The sequence below is a fragment of the Polypterus senegalus genome, chromosome 8 (assembly GCF_016835505.1).
Source record: "Polypterus senegalus isolate Bchr_013 chromosome 8, ASM1683550v1, whole genome shotgun sequence".
Classification (NCBI taxonomy): domain Eukaryota; kingdom Metazoa; phylum Chordata; class Cladistia; order Polypteriformes; family Polypteridae; genus Polypterus; species Polypterus senegalus.
In genome coordinates this window covers 116,518,572-116,539,061 of record NC_053161.1, presented here as the reverse complement: position 1 = coordinate 116,539,061, position 20,490 = coordinate 116,518,572, and the positions used below count along the sequence as shown (strand labels likewise).

The window sequence follows — 20,490 nt, the reverse complement described above, 5'->3', positions numbered from 1 at the left end:
GTAATGAAAATTTCATAGTAAAGAGATTCTGTATTTGTCCCTATAGTGCTTTCTTTAACTTGCGTTTAGGCATTTGCAATCATTTCAATAGCTTCTTTCACGTTAATTTTAATTTTCTCCTGTCTACAAGTTATGCTGACTAGAATTTTTCTCAGCATTTCCTTGCGATAATACACTTTCAGGGCGCGAATGATGCCCAAATCCAATGGCTGAAGCACTCCCATACAATTGGGTGGGCGCACAGTTATCAATCAGAAAACCTTTTCTTCTTCTACATATTGTGAGGTTTCTGAACTCTTTAGGGACCCATTACAGGACGACATGCCAAAGTGCATCCCGAAGCGCAATTGCCAATTGCGCGATTGTCTTGGCTGTGGAAGATTGTTTGAAAATTGCTAGGGCAGGGCAACCGCAGGCTCACAGTACTGCAGCGGAGCACAACAGAAGGAAATCCACTCTCCTATACACAGACACAGCAGTCAGGCAGGATTGTGGCTGACTACTACTTGGCCACTAACTACTAGGTTAGTGGCCAAGTAATACTGTCCCCTGGATTTACAATGTTCCTTGCATCACCCATCAAGATCTTTTTAGAGTTGCTTGCGCTGTGAACCTGCTGTTGCCCCGGCAACGGATAAACAGTCTTCCATAGACACGATGATCTCACTTTGGGAACTTTGACCATTGGGGAGGTCCAAAAGAGTTTGGAAACCTCACAACAGTGACTTTGCTTTTTCTTGAATGAGTGGTGCACTAATAGGAATGTTTCTTGAACAAGCATAACTGAACCACATAAAAACTGCCTTATCAACGTCTTCAAATGCAGTAGTTCGTATAAATTTGTGCTGGGGCCCAAGATTTGCAACCTGAGATTTCAAAAAAGTTGACAGTGTCGATGGCGAAATTCAGAATTCACTGGCAACGTCTTTTTTCTTTTTGCCGGAATTGAGAGCCGCAAAAATTTCAAGTTTTTGTTTTTTCTAATGTGAGCTTTTGTTGTTTTTTCTTATCTGCCATTTCTATAGGAGGGTGACAATGAGTTAAATTCCAATAGATGTTTTTCAAATGTTGACGAACAATAAGCAAAAGGTAAAAACTGAAAACCACAGAAAACAAACAGCAAAAAAAACAGCATGAGGAAAGTTCGAAAAAAGAAAAAATGTACAATGTTTGTGTTTGGGGATCATTGTGCATAACTGAGCTACAGCCACAGAACTAACTGCTCTGTGATGATTCATTCAGGCATTTCAAGGTCTTTTGGGGACTTTGTCATAATCAAAGTATCTGCTGATTGTATTTCGTAGTAACGCGATTTCTATAAACTCGTGTCATATGGGGAAACTGTCAGGACCATAAAAATACTTTGTTGTAATGAAAATTTAATTGTAAAGATATTCATTGTAATGGAATTTTACCTGTATTATGCTGTACACAGACTATTTTCGGGATGGGAAAAAAGTGGAAAAGAACTGTGGTGGTATCTAACTGATGTTAACAGGAACTTCTGTGTTACATCTCTCTCTCTATCTCTATATAATATATATATATACAGTGGTACCTCAGTATACGTCCTTAATCCGTTCCAGATCCTTTGACTTATACCAAACAGGACGTATACCAAATTAACTTTTCCCATAAGAAATAATGGGAAAATGATTAATCCATTCCCATGAAAAAAAATCCTATTGTTATTGGCATATATACATTGTATAAAATAATTTAAACACTGCTTAATACTAAAATACATAAATACAAAAGCAATTAGATGAAATAAATGAAAATTTAACCTCACTTTACTTTTTAATAACGTCTTTGTTTTTCACAATCGTAGATACCGTCGTTCTCAGCAAATGGTATGCAACAGCCATGTCCAGGATACTCATGCCACCTTCATACTTTTCAACAATCAATTCAAATTTACGTGAAAAAACACAAAATCACGTTGTGACAATGCGAGTTTGCTGTATGCTCCCATCTGTTGTTGGGGAGCCCTTGAACCCTACACCATCAGTAATGTGCCTCACTGCTAAGCTCATTGGTAACAACAAAGTAAGGGGATGGTGAAAAAGTGCAAAGCGCTTTTATTAAAACAATCAACAAAACAAGGTGTTCAAATTAAAGTGCAGTCTCCAAAGTTCCAATAAATAATCCCATTCTATAATTCCAATAAATAATCTCATAGTTCGCTTGCAGTACCGATTTAATGGTGCAAATCGGAGAGACATGCAGTGGGCCGAGTGGAGGGGGAAGCGTGACGTCTGGAGTGGGGAGCCGAGCAGGGCCCTCCTCACTGTCCTTTTTCACTAATATGTGCGTGGAGCCATGGGGCACTGTTAGTACAGTATAAAGGTGGTTAGTCACTCTTACAGTACTTGAATTGACTACTAGTGAAACTGTACTGTGGAGTACTATGTGCAGTTATGGTCATCCTGCTACAAAAAAGACAAGCTTCATTAAAAGTGGTGCACAGTTAACCAACCAAATGCATAAGAATAATAAAAAATAACTATACTTATATAGCACTGCATATTGGGACTAAAGGACAAGTACTGCCATGACAGACACAGGGAATTAAACCTCTGTAGACCGAAGACTGCACAGGGACCTAAATCCAGGTCTTCAAAATCCTCAAAGATATTAATACACTTGACCCTTTATAATTCTTTTTTGATAAAGCAGTGAATCACATGCTCAAGGACACCGGTAGAAACTAAGGAAAGGCATTTTTAAGAATGAAACCAGGAAATCCTTCCCACTTACAGAGCTGTGGAATTCTGGAATAAAAATACCTTTTTTGTCGTTGACAGAGAAATTTTAGTTTTTTTTTTCACCTTTAAAAAATGGCTGACTGAGACATATTGGAAAACGATGCTATTAGCAAACCAAATGAACTTCACAGATTAAATGGTCTTTCATTTTCTCAAATGTTTTATGACATTAGAATTGTTAGAAAAATATTTAACATTTGTTACACACACAATATTTTAATGAAATGCTCACATGTGTTTTCTTTCATCTTTTGCAATGGTGCCACAATGCCCTTATACACATTATAAATTTGGTTTTAAGCAAGCAGAAAGAAATTTTAAAAAGCTGGAAGTGCCTGAGTGCTGTCATATATAAACTACCAGTCTCTGCCACAGCTTGTGGTACTGCACAAAAGAAAAACATGGAAATGCAAAAATCACTGCTAAATCACAATATTATTTGCCTGCTGTTGCAAAGATCACTGGAATATACCAGAAAGAATAATTTATTTTCCTCAAATCTATTTGGCATTTCTGTGTCTTTTTAAAGTTAGTCTCATCTCACTAATATGGCATTGGCAAGCAACTGTGAATCAGGAAGTGCACATTGCATCCAGCAGAAGCACAGCCTTGTGGGGGCAGGCAGGTGAGACACAAAATTAATCCCATAAAGAGCTCTACTGGAGATCTTCACTTTGAGAACAAGAATGCCAGTATTCATCTATTGGACATCAAAACACCAAACATAACCTTTCAACAAATGTAACACTTTCCATGATTAAACTATAAAAACGAGTTTACTCAAAAATGTTATCTCTAGTTTCCCATTTAGTAATTGTTCTTAACAAGGTATACATAGAATTAAGTATATTTACACAAGAATATTATGGTGTGTAAATGGTCCATGTACCATATTTTACAGATGTACAGTTTTATTTGTAACAATGAATCAATGGAAAAAACCTACCATCATAGTTCAGAGATGAAGTCTTGGTGATAACAGCAAAACAGATGATGCCAGAGAGCAAAAATCCCATAAAAAACAGCTCTTTAAAAAAAAAAAATACTGTTTAGAATTTGCCCAGATATTTTATTTTTTGTTAAAAGAGTATGTTGACTTTAATAAGATATAACTTGTAGCTTTGCATAACTGGATACTTATCTCTGCACAAGAATATCTAAAGGAAGAACAATAAGAAGTGAGGCAAAAATGGATAACATGGTACATTTCTCTACTGCTAAAGTGAGAACAGGAGGAGATCTTTGTGTGTATGTGAGTACAGTGCACAATTGGATTATAATGTGAAGATATAATGAAAGAAAAACAAAAGAGGGCTAGCTGATTTGTTGAACTGGTTCCTTATTGTAAGTACAATGAAAATTAAGTAGTTACAGAGTATATCTGGTTTACAGGTTCCAGATTCAACCGGATTCCTGTCCTGATAAGAAATTAACAGAATGTAACTGTAATAGCCATTTATGAACTAGGACCATGTTCTTATAAATATCTTAACTTAAAATTAAATTGTTTGGTTGTTGAAACTTAATAGTGATTTAACTGCACTGACACAGTCTATTTTTTAAAACCAGTATAGGCATCTTAAAGCAAAATAAAAGAACTTAAAAGCTATTTGCTTGTGGGCGAGGGCGGCACGGTGGCGCAGTGGTAGCGCTGCTGCCTCGCAGTTAAGGAGACCCGGGTTCGCTTCCCGGGTCCTCCCTGCGTGGAGTTTGCATGTTCTCCCTGTGTCTGCGTGGGTTTCCTCCGGGCGCTCCGGTTTCCTCCCACAGTCCAAAGACATGCAGGTTAGGTGGATTGGTGATTCTAAATTGGCCCTAGTGTGTACTTGGTGTGTGGGTGTGTTTGTGTGTGTCCTGCGGTGGGTTGGCACCCTGCCCAGGATTGGTTGGGATTGGCTCCAGCAGACCCCTGTGACCCTGTATTCGAATTCAGCGGGTTAGAAAATGGATGGATGGATGGATGGATGCTTGTGGGCGTTTTAAATTAAAAATGCAAATCCATTAGGTGAAAAAGGACAACACTGTTCAATTACGTATTTTCCACAAAAAGGTCAGAATGTAAAAAGACAGCCTTCAAATATCATATCAATATCCATTTTTCCTCCCATCATGCCTAAAACTTCCATCCCATCATTCAAAGTACAAAAAATGTCTATCAGTAAATTGGCATCTTGAGCATATCAGTCTGCTAGACATCTTGATGCCATCCACCTTCATGAAGCATACTGTGTTAAAAAGGGAAACAGAACAGTCAAGTTGTATCCTTTTTGAGTTAGTGCTGAAAAAATATGATATGGTGTATACAAAGATTTGTCAGTTAATTTAATTTTTTTTATCATAATAAAATATGACCTCTGAAGGGAAGCAGGACAGCACAGAACCAACGCAACAGAGAAGGCAATGGCCCACAACCTTTTTTTCAAATTCAAAATGCACTTCAGAATAACTAAAAATGCTGATAAGTAGTTTCCCTTGAGACAAAACGTCATAGAATTCACTATTGTTTAATACTTGTACTTGCTGATACCAAGGCTCTACATTGTGTTTTGTCCCAGGATTTGTCGGTCAAACTCAAAGCCAACTAAGGAAAGTTAATTGGAAGCTTCAAGGTCAAGGCCAAATTAAAAATGAAAAAATGAGCTAAAAAGTTATATAATTGCTCAACTTAACAAATAGAAAATGATACTAAATAAGCTTAACCATATGTATATACAAAATTACACATAGATGTAAAGCAATTGAAACAGAATGATGTAATGTACTGGTAAAAATAAGGTGAAAATATAAATCATCATTTAGTAAAACTGACAGCAGGAAACAAAGGCACAAGGTGCTCTAGAAAAGAGGTGAAGGAACACATTAAACCTCACGGAGCAGGCGGAGAGGGAATGATTCTAAAGAATAAACAACGGACATTAACTCTACAAACACTCTACTACAGATGTGGTCTGTGACTATTAAGTCATTCTAAAAGTATTGGCACTTACCACATTTGAAGTATCTGTGACCAAAGAAGCAAATAAACAATCCAGCAATACCAATAAAGATGAAAAAAACCTTTGTAGAAATCTTTCCTAAAAAAAAAAATAAATTAACATTTATTAGAAAACTGTAATATTCAACAAGTTTTTGACAGTGTTTTAAGATGCATTTCTGAGTACATCAGATAGATGTGACATTTTAAAATAAGCACAGGAAATACAATTTTAAACACTCAGCTTTTAGAGATGCGAGATAAGCTAAGGAAGCCATACTGACATACATACACATTAGCACAAAAAAAGGTAGCATTCTATAAGCAATTTATACTTAATACTCAGAAGTGATGACCAATGGTGCAGTTTCTAATCTAATTTTATGCTTCAGTGTGAACAAAACCACATTCTTCATTTGTTGGTGTTTCCACATTTGCCCTACTGACTCATTTTGAGTAAATACCATTTAAGGAAATAACTAAGCTGACAAATCACTGCCTAAAAAGGTTGGAGCCTGATACCAATGTGATTCTTACCTTTAAAAAACCACAAACACTCTGTAGTGACCGACAATATGACCAATTTTTGTATTGATATTAAACAAGATTATACACTGAACCAGCACTGTTTGGTAGTATTTTATTTGGTAGATAACACATTCCTGGCACAGCTGGAATATCCCTGGATTAGTGAAAGAGGTCTTATAGTGTAAGCAACTGGACAAAAAAGAGAATTTCAATTCACTGAATCACAATTGCACTCTCTCTTTCTGCTTTGATTTGATATATTTTCTTTTATGGTCCTGGGAATCTGAAGTACCTCATAACATCTTGTCACACACGTGCGCATGGGAGGCAGCTAAAGGGCTTGAGTGAAGGCAGTTCGGAGGCATGCCGGGGTGTGGCAGAGTGCACTGACTCTTTTTCTCCTTTGCCTGTAGACCATCCCCGGGGGATTTCACCTGGATCTCCTGACATCACTTCCGGGACTGAGCCAATGGAACTCGGCCACACCAGCTCCAGTCCCTCTGATGTCACCTCCGGCTACGAGCCAATGGTGGAAGACCACGTGCCAGATCCATACGACCTCACTTCCTGTCTCCCCCTTTAAAACCTGCCCCCTTTCCTTTGTTTCCTCAGTCTTGTTTTGGACTCGGTTGTATGCACTTCAGTGCTCTGTATTTCTACAAGAAAAACGACTTTGCAGCCAGGATACCACAAAATACGGGTGGCTGCCCCAACTCTTTATCTGTCCATGTCTCGTTCTTGTGACAATATATATTCTCAGAATTGTAAGCATTGGTTCGTCTTTAATTAAAAAGTAAACCCAATTGTGTGATTTTCATCTGCATCTTTGTGGCTTCAAAATACAAGCGCCTCAACTTACTGCTGCTGAAAAAGTGTATCACTAGCAGTTTCATTCTAACAGACAGAAATCAAAAATAAAACATGCCTGAGAAAATAAATGTTTCAGTAGGGATGCTAAGTAAATTGCATTTCCCACAAACAATTCAATCAATATAATCCATTTCAGTAAATCAATACATTTAATCCAGTAGAAAGGTTTATACTTTAGTCAGTTATTGTTCACAACTAGTACTCGGTATGTTGAAAAAGAAATGTAAAACCACTATGGGTATTTGGAAATAAAAAGAAAGAGACTGCCACAAACTTTTCAATTACTTAAATTGACTAAAACATATCAGTACATTTAAACATAGGTTGCATATTAGAAGAATTTCACAACCATTTATCACCAGTAATTTATGGGTAATCACTGTACTGCAGTAAAGGTAACAAAAATCCCACTGAGATGGACGTTTTTGGAAAGAGTTAGCCATAAAACTCCAAAATGCCATCAGAGAGGCAGAACTGAGCTTAACACTGAAAAACTGCTCTTAAGGCTCAAAGTAAAGCTCACTGGGGTTGATGATTTGAACTGTCAGACCAGAGTTCATAGACCAGTTTGTCTGAATAAAACACTCCTTTACAGAGTAGAAATGTCTTTTTTGCTTCGGAAATTAAATGTAATTAAAGTAGTTATATGATTTTAACTTGAATGAACTTAATAACAATAAAAACGACAAAATCAAATCAGTCTCACCCAATGTGTAACAGTTGTCCACAATTGAAGCAAAATCACAGGCATAGGTATGAGCAGGAAGGTACAACGATGATGTGTTCAAAACATTATCTTTCACAATCACTAAGAAGATGACTCCTTGGCCAGGAACAGAGTTGAAAGACACTCTGGTTTCTTCATTGGCATTTAGAGATTTAATCTATGTATATAGAAAAAGGAAAAACATAATTTAATAAGAAGTTTGTGGAATAAAGTTGGAAATAACAGATACTGTGTCCACCCTATAAATGACTATACTTCACTAGCTTACTTAAATATAAAAAATATGATGGGGGTCTCAAGGAGGTCAGGAAATCCTAGTCTTCTCAACAAAGGGTTCATGCCCTTGTGCTAGATGGTATAAAGGAAGGTTATAGAGGGATTGTTAGTCAGTAAAGAGATAACTCTCTTTTGCTTCTGCCTGGTTCTGCTAATAAGCCAAATCTGCTTTTATCTGGGCAATGTTTTCAGTGTACCTGGGGGTTTTAAGTTTTAATTTTTGCTTGGTGTGATGCAATGTTTCAAAACTCTGTGTGGTCTATGCATGCAAGAGAGTGATATCACTGGATTAAGGGTGCACAGTTTTAGCATCCTTTTATTTAGGATTGAGATGTCTATTCTCTCTTTGTTCAAACTTTGTTTACAAAGGAAATACAAATTCTCTCGCAGTTTCTCAAAACTATAAATTTTGGTTTTAATTTCAACTTCATCCTTAGTTGAATTAAGCATATCTCTGTCCAGATAATTCTTCTTGAATAGCCCCAAAATAAGACCTCCACCTCACTCAATAACAAGACCCAATAATAAAATAATCAAGTAAGTCACTACTGACATCCTGGGAATGATTTCACCGTTTTATTTTCTGGGGATCATATGGTAGGGTGAGGAAAAGTGGTCTTTTCAGTCTGTTCATTAGCTTCAATGCAGTTCCTTCATGGACTTGGAATGAAGCAGAAAGCAAGTACCACAAGGTAAGTCCTAAAGCATATTAAAAAAAAAAAATGTCACACCACCCCAGGACACCAGGGGGTACTATCACTGACTCTCTTGTCTCTTTTGTCACCCATAGCTCAGGGAAGGCACTCACTGAGGGTAAATGACCCCGTCCCTTCTAGTCCAGGAGCTATAAAAGCAATTTGCTACGGAGCTCCGACTCTGAAGCCTGAATGCTCTCCAGAGACTTTAGAACCACAGCCAATGGCTAGATTTTGCCTTTCTCTCTTTATTATGCCATCAAGTGCCTATTACTTTCAGTTATTTTATTATTTGAGTTACTGGGTTGGCTTCTTTGCCATCCATTTACTCTTGACTCCCGTCATACCCTTGACCAATGATACCATGACATTTATTATTACAGTTTAATCAATACAAGCACCAACAGCATAACACAATGTAAGAGTATCACAATTACATAATCCAATTCATCTTCACATGGAGGACAGAACCTACCCAGATCTGTTAAATATTTAAGAAAAGCATACAATTTTATTATATAATAATAATCATTTTATTTTTAATTCATCCCTGAAATGACCAATAATGATCCAGCCATTGTGATGTGAAACACAAATACAACAGCTGATATAAAACTATAAAGGGTTCCGTTTTCACATTTTATGTTGGTGAATGTCAGTCATTTATATAATATTAAATTCATTTTATTCTTATTCAACACACCTTCATTTATGAATCCAGCATTGTAAACAACACTGACTTACACTTTGAAAAATGTGGATTTCAACCCAAACATAATGTTGAAACAGTAAGTTTTTAAAATATCTGTATATTGTTTTTTTATTTATTCCACAGTAACAGGTAACTTCAATGCACAATTTCAATAAAAATGACATTTATTCAAAAACATTTACAGTATAAGTACCAAGTTAAAGCAGGAAGTGTCTGCTTTTTTGGCAGTTAACATAAAAACATTTTTATAGACTTTGCAGTGCTGGCTAACTGACTTCGTAAAGAGGTTCCTCCTTCGCTTACCATTCTGTATAATGAACTTACAGCTTCCCTAAGCAATCAGAACCTGCTGCTTCACTATTAACACAAGTGGTTTTCCTCAGAATCTCATTTGAAATTTTTAATGACAATGTAGACTTATATACACCTACTGTTAACATATGATTATTATGAATAATACTGCCTTAAGTGTACACTATCATAGAACATAAAGCAAAGAAACATAAGAGTTTTTTCTAATCCATCAACTACATTTGTCAATAATTATTTCAACAATCCTACTACCTCTCTTGTGAAAAAATACTTCTAGGTTTTCCTCAGAATTTTCACCATCATCCCCAGCAACATAATTTCAAAAGTACTACTTATGCAACTATAAAATGTTTAGTCTGAAGCTGTACCAAAGTAATTTAAAAAATTGAAAATAGTATTTGGTATGCTTGCTTTACGTTCATCTGCTACTGAAGAGGTCTCTTTAACGGTGGTCCAGCATATACTGCACTCTGTTTTGCTCAGGTGCCTTTGCTAGCTTTGCCATTAAACTACAGCTGGCCATTACGCAAAACCCAATTTTCTGACTAAAAGTAGAATATTAAAAGTTAACTGGCATTCAGACTTATTGTAATTTGAACTTTATACCCCAACTAGGGGGTTCCCCTCTGCTCGCTTCACTCACCAACCTCCCCGGCCTGCACTACGCACCACCAGCCACCACCACCATCGTGACAAACGTCACATAAAATAATTGCACAAAATCCTTGTACTTTTAGGCTTAGGATTTTATTATATATATATATATATATATATATATATATATAGTATCTCTGTTTTAAATTCTCTCAATGGGTCTTTTAATTTATGGTACATGCTTCCTCAGTTTGTTTGCCCAGTTGATTTCATACAAGGGATGCTATTGGCAGATGGCTTAGAAGCTACCCAATCAGAGCATGTATTACGTATTAACTAAAACTCCTCAATGATATACGATATGCTTCCCACACAGTGCTTGATTGTTTGCTTTTCTCTGTCTGTCTCACTCTCTCTGACATTCTCTGCGCCTGACGGAGAGGGGCTGTTTGCCTAGAGGATACGGACGCTCCTCTAAAAAATGCCACTTTATTGCGGTGCTTCGGCATACTTAAAAGCCCAAAAGCACGTATTGATTTTTTGATTGTTTACATTTCTCTCTCTCTCTCTCTGACATTCTCTGCTCCTGACGGCACTCCTTTGAAGAGGAAGACATGTTTGCATTGTTTTAATTGTGAGAAAGAACTGTCATCTCTGTCTTGTCATGGAGCACAGTTTAAACTTTTGACTAAAGGGTATTATTTCATGTCTAGAGGGCTCTAATAATGTTAACAGTCTGGGAGAGTTTATAAGGGCTTAAAATATATAAAAATAACCATACAAACATATGGTTTATACTTCGCGGATTTTCATCTATCACGGGGGGTTCTGTAAAGCAACAACCTGCGATCGAGGAGGGATTACTGTATATTATATTATATATATATATTTATATATATACGCACAGTATATATAGGGTAGATTACTCATTTTTGAGACAAGTTGAAATTTAATATCCCTTAAATAATTTTAATGAAAGCCTCCACTAGTGTAAAGTATCTCCTAGGGAAACCTAAAGCCTGGTATTATTTGGTCACACTATTTCAGCATTTATTGGGCCTTTAAAAATGTGCGATATTACTGCAATGTAGTAACCAAAATGCCATAAAGGTAAACATTACATCCACAGATGTCTCAGTCTGCCTTGATACTTCTAAAATGTACAGTATGCCTGTTAGATAGGAACATGTTACACCTACCAGTAAAATACAGTGGTGTGAAAAACTATTTGCCCCCTTCCTGATTTCTTATTCTTTTGCATGTTTGTCACACAAAATGTTTCTGATCATCAAACACATTTAACCATTAGTCAAATATAACACAAGCAAACACAAAATGCAGTTTTTAAATGATGTTTTTTATTATTTAGGGTGAAAAAAAAATCCAAACCTACATGGCCCTGTGTGAAAAAGTAATTGCCCCCTTGTTAAAAAATAACCTAACTGTGGTGTATCACACCTGAGTTCAATTTCCGTAGCCTGATTACTGCCACACCTGTTTCAATCAAAAAATCACTTAAATAGGAGCTGCCTGACACAGAGAAGTAGACCAAAAGCACCTCAAAAGCTAGACATCATGCCAAGATCCAAAGAAATTCAGGAACAAATGAGAACAGAAGTAATTGAGATCTATCAGTCTGGTAAAGGTTATAAAGCCATTTCTAAAGCTTTGGGACTCCAGCGAACCACAGTGAGGGCCATTATCCACAAATGGCAAAAACATGGAACAGTGGTAAACCTTCCCAGGAGTGGCTGGCCGACCAAAATTACCCCAAGAGTGCAGAGACGACTCATCCGAGAGGTCACAAAAGACCCCAGGACAATGTCTAAAGAACTGCTGGCCTCACTTGCCTCAATTAAGGTCAGTGTTCATGACTTCACTATAAGAAAGAGACTGGGCAAAAACGGCCTGCATGGCAGATTTCCAAGACGCAAACCACTGTTAAGCAAAAAGAACATTAGGGCTCGTCTCAATTTTGCTAAGAAACATCTCAATGGTTGCCAAGACTTTTGGGAAAATACCTTGTGCACTGATGAGACAAAAGTTGAACTTTTTGGAAGGCAAATGTCCCGTTTCATCTGGCGTAAAAGGAACACAGCATTTCAGAAAAAGAACATCATACCAACAGTAAAATATGGTGGTGGTAGTGTGATGGTCTGGGGTTGTTTTGCTGCTTCAGGGCCTGGAAGGCTAGCTGTGATAGATGGAACCATGAATTCTACTGTCTACCAAAAAATCCTGAAGGAGAATGTCCGGCCATCTGTTCGTCAACTCAAGCTGAAGCGATCTTGGGTGCTGTAACAGGACAATGACCCAAAACGCACCAGCAAATCCACCTCTGAATGGCTGAAGAAAAACAAAATGAAGACTTTGGAGTGGCCTAGTCAAAGTCCTGACCTGAATCCAATTGAGATGCTATGGCATGACCTTAAAAAGGCGGTTCATGCTAGAAAACCCTCAAATAAAGCTAAAGATGAGTGGGCCAAAATTCCTCCAGAGCGCTGTAAAAGACTCATTGCAAGTTATCGCAAACGCTTGATTGTAGTTATTGCTGCTAAGGGTGGCCCAACCAGTTATTAGGTTCAGGGGGCAATTACTTTTTCACACAGGGCCATGTAGGTTTGGATTTTTTTTTCTCCCTAAATAATAAAAACCATCATTTAAAAACTGCTTTTTGTGTTTACTTGTTTTATATTTGACTAATGGTTAAATGTGTCTGATGATCAGAAACATTTTGTGTGACAAACATGCAAAAGAATAAGAAATCAGGAAGGGGGCAAATAGTTTTTCACACCACTGTACATTAGTTCAGGCTATAAGCACAAGGAGACCAGATGGGCACTAGAGAGGTGAGAGTCAACAGATCAATTAGTGCAGAGTTCTAACATCCTAGTCTTAACATCAAGGAAGATCTGTTCTTTGATGAGGGGAGGTTAGTGGACACCCAAACTATGGTCCTTAGCCTCAGGAAAAGAGAAGGAAGTGATGGTGGTATCAGTTGTCAGGATGGAGTAGAACCAGTATGAAATAACGGCGATTAGGCAGAGACAGTCTAGAAGTGTGTAATCAGGGTTTTAAGCTGGATTGATTTGTGGGAGAAACCACAAGCTACTCAATTTCATCATTCATTGTCACCACTGAAATGCTTCAAAATGCATAACTCCAGTATATCCAGTCGAGCTTCTGGAATGCATTGTCGCAAGATAGATATGGCTAGCGACACAACCAAGTGTTGCGAAGGCTAGTTGTAGTACTGGAAATAAGCAGAATGGAGGCACCAGAAAAATGGTTAACTAACTTTGTCAAGCAAGTAGGGGCAGTCTAAGGTAACATATGGAGGAGGAAACAGTCCTTGTTTCTGCCAAGAGCAGGTCTGCAGGAGTAAATACGAATGCATAGTTTCAGTTTCCCACCAAAACTACCTTTATCACGTTAAGGTCTGTGTTACACCTGAAATCATAGTGTGGTCTGCAACAGCTAAAATGGTCATTATGATCAAAATGACTATCCCATGAGAGGAAGGGTTGGAGCAGGCCCTGGAAAGGAAAAGACAGATAAACTCAGAACTGGTGACTGAATGTAGGGAGGGAGGATGCAAGGTGGCCATCTACACACTGGAGGTAGGAACATCAATTCAGTACTTATTGGGTGGTGTTGCAGCAACGGAAGATAATTGAAAAAACTGAAGGAGCTGGCTGAGAAGCAAGAAAATGCAAGTTTGTAGCTGTGGCTAAGAGGTGGGTATAACACATGGTTTATGACAACAGGGATAATATTTCATAAGTGGAGTTAGAGAGCACACTACATTGGTCATGAAGTAGAAATAATTACAGGAGGGGGGAAAAAAACAAAATCAGATCCTGAAGTCAGCCACAGGGGGTGCCAGAGAGGCATCCCTGCCATTGTCTCACCACTAGAAGATGTTCCAGGATTAACTGGGCAAAACTTCAATGAGAATTGGCTCCTGGCTGATGATATGGCAGAGGTTCAACATGCAACAGTGCCCATTGAGCAACTAATCTACACATATACTAAATAAGTATGCCTGACTTACTAATGACTACTGGGAACAGAGCAGTTGGAGCAGCGTAAAGGGGCTTTGCCTCTGATGCTGACGTCCAAGGTTCGATCCCCGCGAGGGGATGCAGTGGAGTGTGTATGTATGCCTGATGAGCCCAAATAAGGGTGAAACAGGTGTTGTGTACTCTTTGCATTATTTGACAGTAAAACTATATAACATTCTATGATCTGCTTCTCGCAACTGAGAGGGCGTGGTGGACGTTTGCCGACTTGCAGACCAACCACATGCATTACCTGGTAGGTGAACATGTTCTTATTAATCTTGGCTGTCAAACGAAAACGCCATTAACAGACATTTGAACATAACCCCAAGCATATGCAAACTTAAGAAGAACATGAACAACGCAAACATTATCTAAAATGGAAGCATGCTGTGGACAGCACAGTTATCAATCAGAAGCAGAATCTTCCTTTTCTTCTTCTTCTTCTTCTTCTTTATATTGTGAGGTTTCTGAATTCTTTTGGGACCCCACTCTTACCCAACAGGACACCATGCTGAAGTGCATCCCGAAGAGCAATTGCTGGGTCTGTGGAAGATTGTTTGTCCGTTGCCGGGGTTGCCGCAAAAGCAAATCCACTCTCCAATACACAGACACAGCAATCAGGCAGGATTGTGGCTAGGTTAGTGGCCAAATAATACTGTTCCCTGCATTTACAATGTTCCTTGCATCACCCATCAAGATCTTTTTCGAGTTGCCTGCTGTTGCTCCGACAAAGGATAAACAGTCTTCCACAGACACAATGCTCTTCGGCATGTCGAGGTTAGAAACCTCAAAACAGTGACTTTTCTTTTTCTTCAATGAGTGGCGCACTAATAGGAATGTTTCCTGAACGAGTATCACAGAACACCATAAAAACTTCAAATGCACCAGTTCGCATAAATTTGCGCCCAAGATTTGCAACCCAAGATTTTTCTTCTTTTTTTGCTTGGCCTTTCAAAAAATGTTGTGTGTCGATGTTAAATTTCAAATTCACTGACAATGTCTTTTTTCTTTTTGCCGGAATCAAGAGTCACAAAAATTTCAAGGTTTTTTTTTTTTCTAATGTGAACTTTTGTTGTTTTTTCGTATCTACCGTTTCTATAGGAGGGTGACAATGAGTTAAATTCCAAGGGATGTTTTTCAAATGTTGACGAGCAATAAGCAAAAGGTAAAACTGAAAACCACCGAAAACAAACAGCATGAAAAACAAAACAAAAACAGTATGAGGAAAGTTCGAAGAAAGAAAAAAAATGTACAATGTTTGTGTTTGGGGATCATTGTGCATAACTGAGCTACAACCACAGAACTAACTGCTCTGTGATGATTCATTCAGGCATTTCAAGGTCTTTTGGGGACTTTGTTGTAATGAAATTATCTGCTGAATGTATTTTGTAGTAATGCGATTTCAATAGACTCGTGTCATATGGGGAAACTGTCGAGACCATAAAAATACTTTGTTGTAATGAAAATTTCATTGTAAAGATATTTGTTGTAACAGAATTTTATCTGTATATACTATATACATGTATAGTACATACATTTTACGGTTTATGTTTTTTGTGTGTGTGTGTGAGAATACATCAGGTTTTTGTGAAACTATAACTGAGAGGGTAGTCATCTTACATAAACCTGAAACTTACAATGGAGACTCTTAATTAAGACAAATGAAGATGCCTTGCACCCAAGTCTTCTACATATCTACAGATGTTCATTCGTGATGTTTGAGCCATATGTTTATGTCCCATTGAGCTTTGAATAAAGAGAGACATGACATGAAGTGGGCACTGAGCTAAAACCTTTAAAAATGGAAGAAAAAAAAATAACTAGCATCAAGAGTAAAGGTATATCATTTTAAAGACACTACAGTATTTTTTTTCTATTTTTTATAATGAATTCAAAGTAGATACCATCATTTAATTTGACAAATTCTTTATTTTGTTTTCCACCATCCTATTGTCAGCTGGTCTTAGCTTGGTTTTACTTATATTAAATTGCCATGGATTTACAATTTATCAGTACTAAGGATCTTAACAACCTAAATACAATAGATTCAGAAAGTATTCTGACCCCTTCACTTTTTGCACACTTTATTTATTGTGCTGTAGTTTTAATTTTTAACTGGACACATTTATAATTTTTACCCATCAACACACACTCGATAACCCCAAAGTGAAAACATGTTTTTCATAAAGAATTGCAACTTTATTAAAAATCAAAAACTGAAAACTCATTTATAGAAGTATTCAGGTGCAACCTGTTTGCTTTAATTATCCTTGAGAAGTATCTGGAACTTGAATGGAGTCCACCTGAGGCAAAATTAATTAACTGGGAGTAGTTTAGAAAGGCACACAGCTTTTTATACACAATACACACCGCATGTCTGGACAACAACCAAGCCATAAAGTTAAAAGGTATTCTCTGTAATCCCCTGTAAAAAAATATGGTGAGCATAAATCACGGTAAAGGTATGAAACTATTTCTAAAGCTTTCAGTGTGTCAAGGAGTTTGCATGTTCTCCCCACATTAATGTAAGTTTTCTCCAGGTGCTCTGGTTTCCTCCCTCAGTCCAAAGACATGCATGTTACATGCATTGGCGATAATAAATTGTCCCTAGTATGTGGTTGGTGTGTGTGTGTATGTTCGCCCTGTGATTATGTGGTTGGTTTGTGTGTATGTTCGCCCTGTGATTATGTGGTACCCTGTCCAAGGAGATGTTTCTACATTGCCCCTATGCTAGCTGGAATAGGCTCCAGCAACCTCCAGAACCCTGTTCAGGAAAAAGCAGGTTAGAAAATGGCTACGTAGATGGAAGACATTCTTAAGTAAAAAGAATTACAGTTTAAAGATTCACTGATCTAATGAGACAAGAACTAAACTCTTTGAATAGAGCTCTGAGCACTATGTCTTCAAAGAAAAGGCACTGCTCATCAACTGCCTCTTACCATCCCTATGATGAAGCATTGTGGTGACCCTCCTTCTCAGAGACAGGTATAGGGAGATAGGTTAGAATTGTGGTCATAATGAATGCTAGCAGATACAAAGAAGTCCATGACCAAAATCTGCTTAAGAGCACATGCAGCCACAGACTGGGGCAATGGTTCACAACAATGACCTGAAGAACACGGTCAAGACAACACTGGAGTGGTTTTGGGACAAGTCTCTGGCCATTCTTGAGTGGTCCGGCCAAAGCCCAGACTTATACCCCATAGAAAATATGTCGAGAGACCTGAACGTGGCAGTTTAACAGACGATCCCCACCTAACATAATCGAGCTTGAGAGGTTCTACCAGAAAGAATGAGATAAACTGCCCAAATCCAGATTTGAAGCTTGTAAAGAAGCCTCAAAACTGCCATTGCTGCCAAAGGGACTTCTACAAAGTACTGAATTAAGGGTCTGGATACTTATAAGAATGAGAGATTTCAATTTTGATTTTTACTAAATTAGCAAACCTAAGATGTTTTCACTTTGTCATTATGTTTTAGTGAGTGGAGATTAATATGCAAATATGGCAAATGTATCAATTTAAAATAAGATCTTCAACACAATAAACTGTGCAGAAAGGGTTTGAATTTCCTCTGAATCCACTGTGAATCAGGTCTGTCATCTGCATCAGTAATTGAAATTAATGTGAAATATTATCTTGCATATATCTCTTTGAAGATGGCTTAAAAATTGTAATAGCTACAGGATGGACATTCTTTTCATTTATGAATAAAGAAACTACTTAATAAACTAGTAAAATATATGATTACATGAAAAGACCAATTTGCAGAAAGGGGACCACAGTCATTAATGATTTGAATTCTGCATAGGCATTTCCTGTTATATCTGTCACTTGACCTTTATAGATGCTAATCAGCAAAGTATGTTTTGCCTGTGCTACAGGAAATAAATATGGTGGTTGGCAACATGTTCTCTGCTGTTTTTAACTGAATTAAACCTAAACCACAGTTGCCACAGATTGAGAGATGCAATGGGGATTTACAGGTTCTGCATTTTTGATAAGATGCTAAAAGGGGCAGATGAATAGAACAATCTCATAGTTAACTTGTATCTTATTTACAGAGTGTCCCACTTGAAAGCACAATGGGCAGGCATGATTTTTCATAGACTTGAACAAATATATGTAAGCAAATATTTTTCTAACATACTGTATTAAAGATTAATGAATTTCCAATAACATACTTGTTGTTGACAAGTTTAGAGTACCACAGATACTCATAAATGTAATTTGTTTTTGTCTTAAAGAAACACTCCAACAAAAATGATATTCCTTCAATATGTTAACTTACCCTAAGTAGTCTTTAGCCAAGGAAACATTTTAATCATAGTATTTATGCAGAATGGAGAAAACAAAGTGTCTGATCTACAGGAGCCCATGGTGACCGACACTGAAGAACAGCAAACAATTTAAAAAATGTTAATGACAAAATCTTGTATTACTCATGATGCAAAAGCCACGTATAAACTCGTCTAGTTGTGTGCTTATAATGTACCAAACACATGTATTTTTTACTAAGATAGTGTTAAATAAACCATCCATCCATTTTCTAAACCTGCTTATCCTGATAAGGGTCAGGGGAAGCTGAACTAAAACTAAACTGGAGTATCCCTTTAATGTCAGCAAAACAAAAGAGCTTGTCACACACTTCAGAGAGTAGATTACACTCCCATCTAAACCAGAAGGAATGTTGTGGCAAATATCAGCAGCTTTAAGGTTCTTGGAGTTGCCATTTGTAAAGATCTAAAATGTGCACCACATGTCTTAGCTTTTGTCAAAATGGCTTACCAAAGCATTTACTTCCATTGAAGAAGGCCTAGGTGGATAGGGCCATCCTCATTAATACCAACGTATGCACAGTTGAGCCCATCCTCATTTGCCACATAACATACTGGTACAACCCCCGTTTAGTGCCGGGTCACTACAGAAGATGGTGAAGTCAGGTAGAAATATTACTACTACATATCTCCATTTTTTAAGAACATACATTATATAAAACTTGCTGCATCATAAAGGCAAATCTTTTCATTAAGCACTGTTCTTCTTTACAATCTCACTTTTCATCCTCTTCAGTTACAACAAAAGCCACAGGACCATTATTAGCACTAACAGTACAGGGACTGTTTTTATACACACACACATGCCGGTTATATATCAGAAACACTTGCTGCATTCAGGGACTGACCAAAGGGTTACCAACAAACAATACAACAAACTAACAATTCTCTAGTTTTGCCTTTAGCCAATAAGACACAAAACAAACCAAGGAGGCCAATTTCTCTGACCACATCTCACATTCCAGCAACTGTATAAATAGACAGAAGATGCACCACGGTCTGTTGGACCAGCAAGGGACCCTGACATACTCTTGTGTCGAGCAACTTTTGCATCTTTGAAAAGATTTTGTCTTTAAATTTGTTAGCCCTTGGCACCTTAACACTTCTTTACATCTTGCTCTTTTTCTTAAAGGTGTCAACGAATCTATAGTTTCAAGGCATATAATACAATACATTTTAGAAGAAAATGAAATTTGGCAATCCATATTGTGGACCATCAGAGGGCTCGCCACTGCCCAAACCCGACACAGACAGACGTGGGACACAAATGCAAACACACGCTTTATTTTTTTTTTCACTTTTTCCCATGGGAAACTCCAAGCACAGTCACAGTACACAAAACACTTCTTTTTATTCTCTCTTTTCTTCCACTTCTCCTGGCAAGCTTTGTCTTCTCCCACCCAACTCTGGCTCCCAGAGTAGTGGCTGCTGGCTCGTTTTATAAGGCACCCGGGTGTGGCAGAAATGCTACAATCAAGAGCTCAGCAGCAGCTAAAGCACCCTCTGCCGGCGCCCATGGAACCCATCAGGGCTGCACCAAACTCCAGTACCCATAGATCCCTGCAGGATATCAAGGCACCACTACAACCGAGGGGGGCTGCCACCTAGTGTTCTGGGGGAGGTAATGCTCTGGA

At 37.8% G+C, this 20,490-nt stretch overlaps 1 protein-coding gene across 1 annotated transcript in view; it reads right to left on the bottom strand.

The window, feature by feature from the left end:
* tm7sf3 (transmembrane 7 superfamily member 3) overlaps nucleotides 1–20,490 on the bottom strand; it is a 77,986-nt gene that overhangs the window by 22,466 nt on the left and 35,030 nt on the right. Inside the window, exons 6-8 of the mRNA XM_039761674.1 lie at nucleotides 7,847–8,024; nucleotides 5,756–5,842; nucleotides 3,715–3,795 (exon numbers count right to left, since the gene is read on the bottom strand). Of these exons, the coding sequence (XP_039617608.1) occupies nucleotides 3,715–3,795; nucleotides 5,756–5,842; nucleotides 7,847–8,024 (346 nt within the window). The remainder of the gene's footprint in view (nucleotides 1–3,714; nucleotides 3,796–5,755; nucleotides 5,843–7,846; nucleotides 8,025–20,490) is intronic.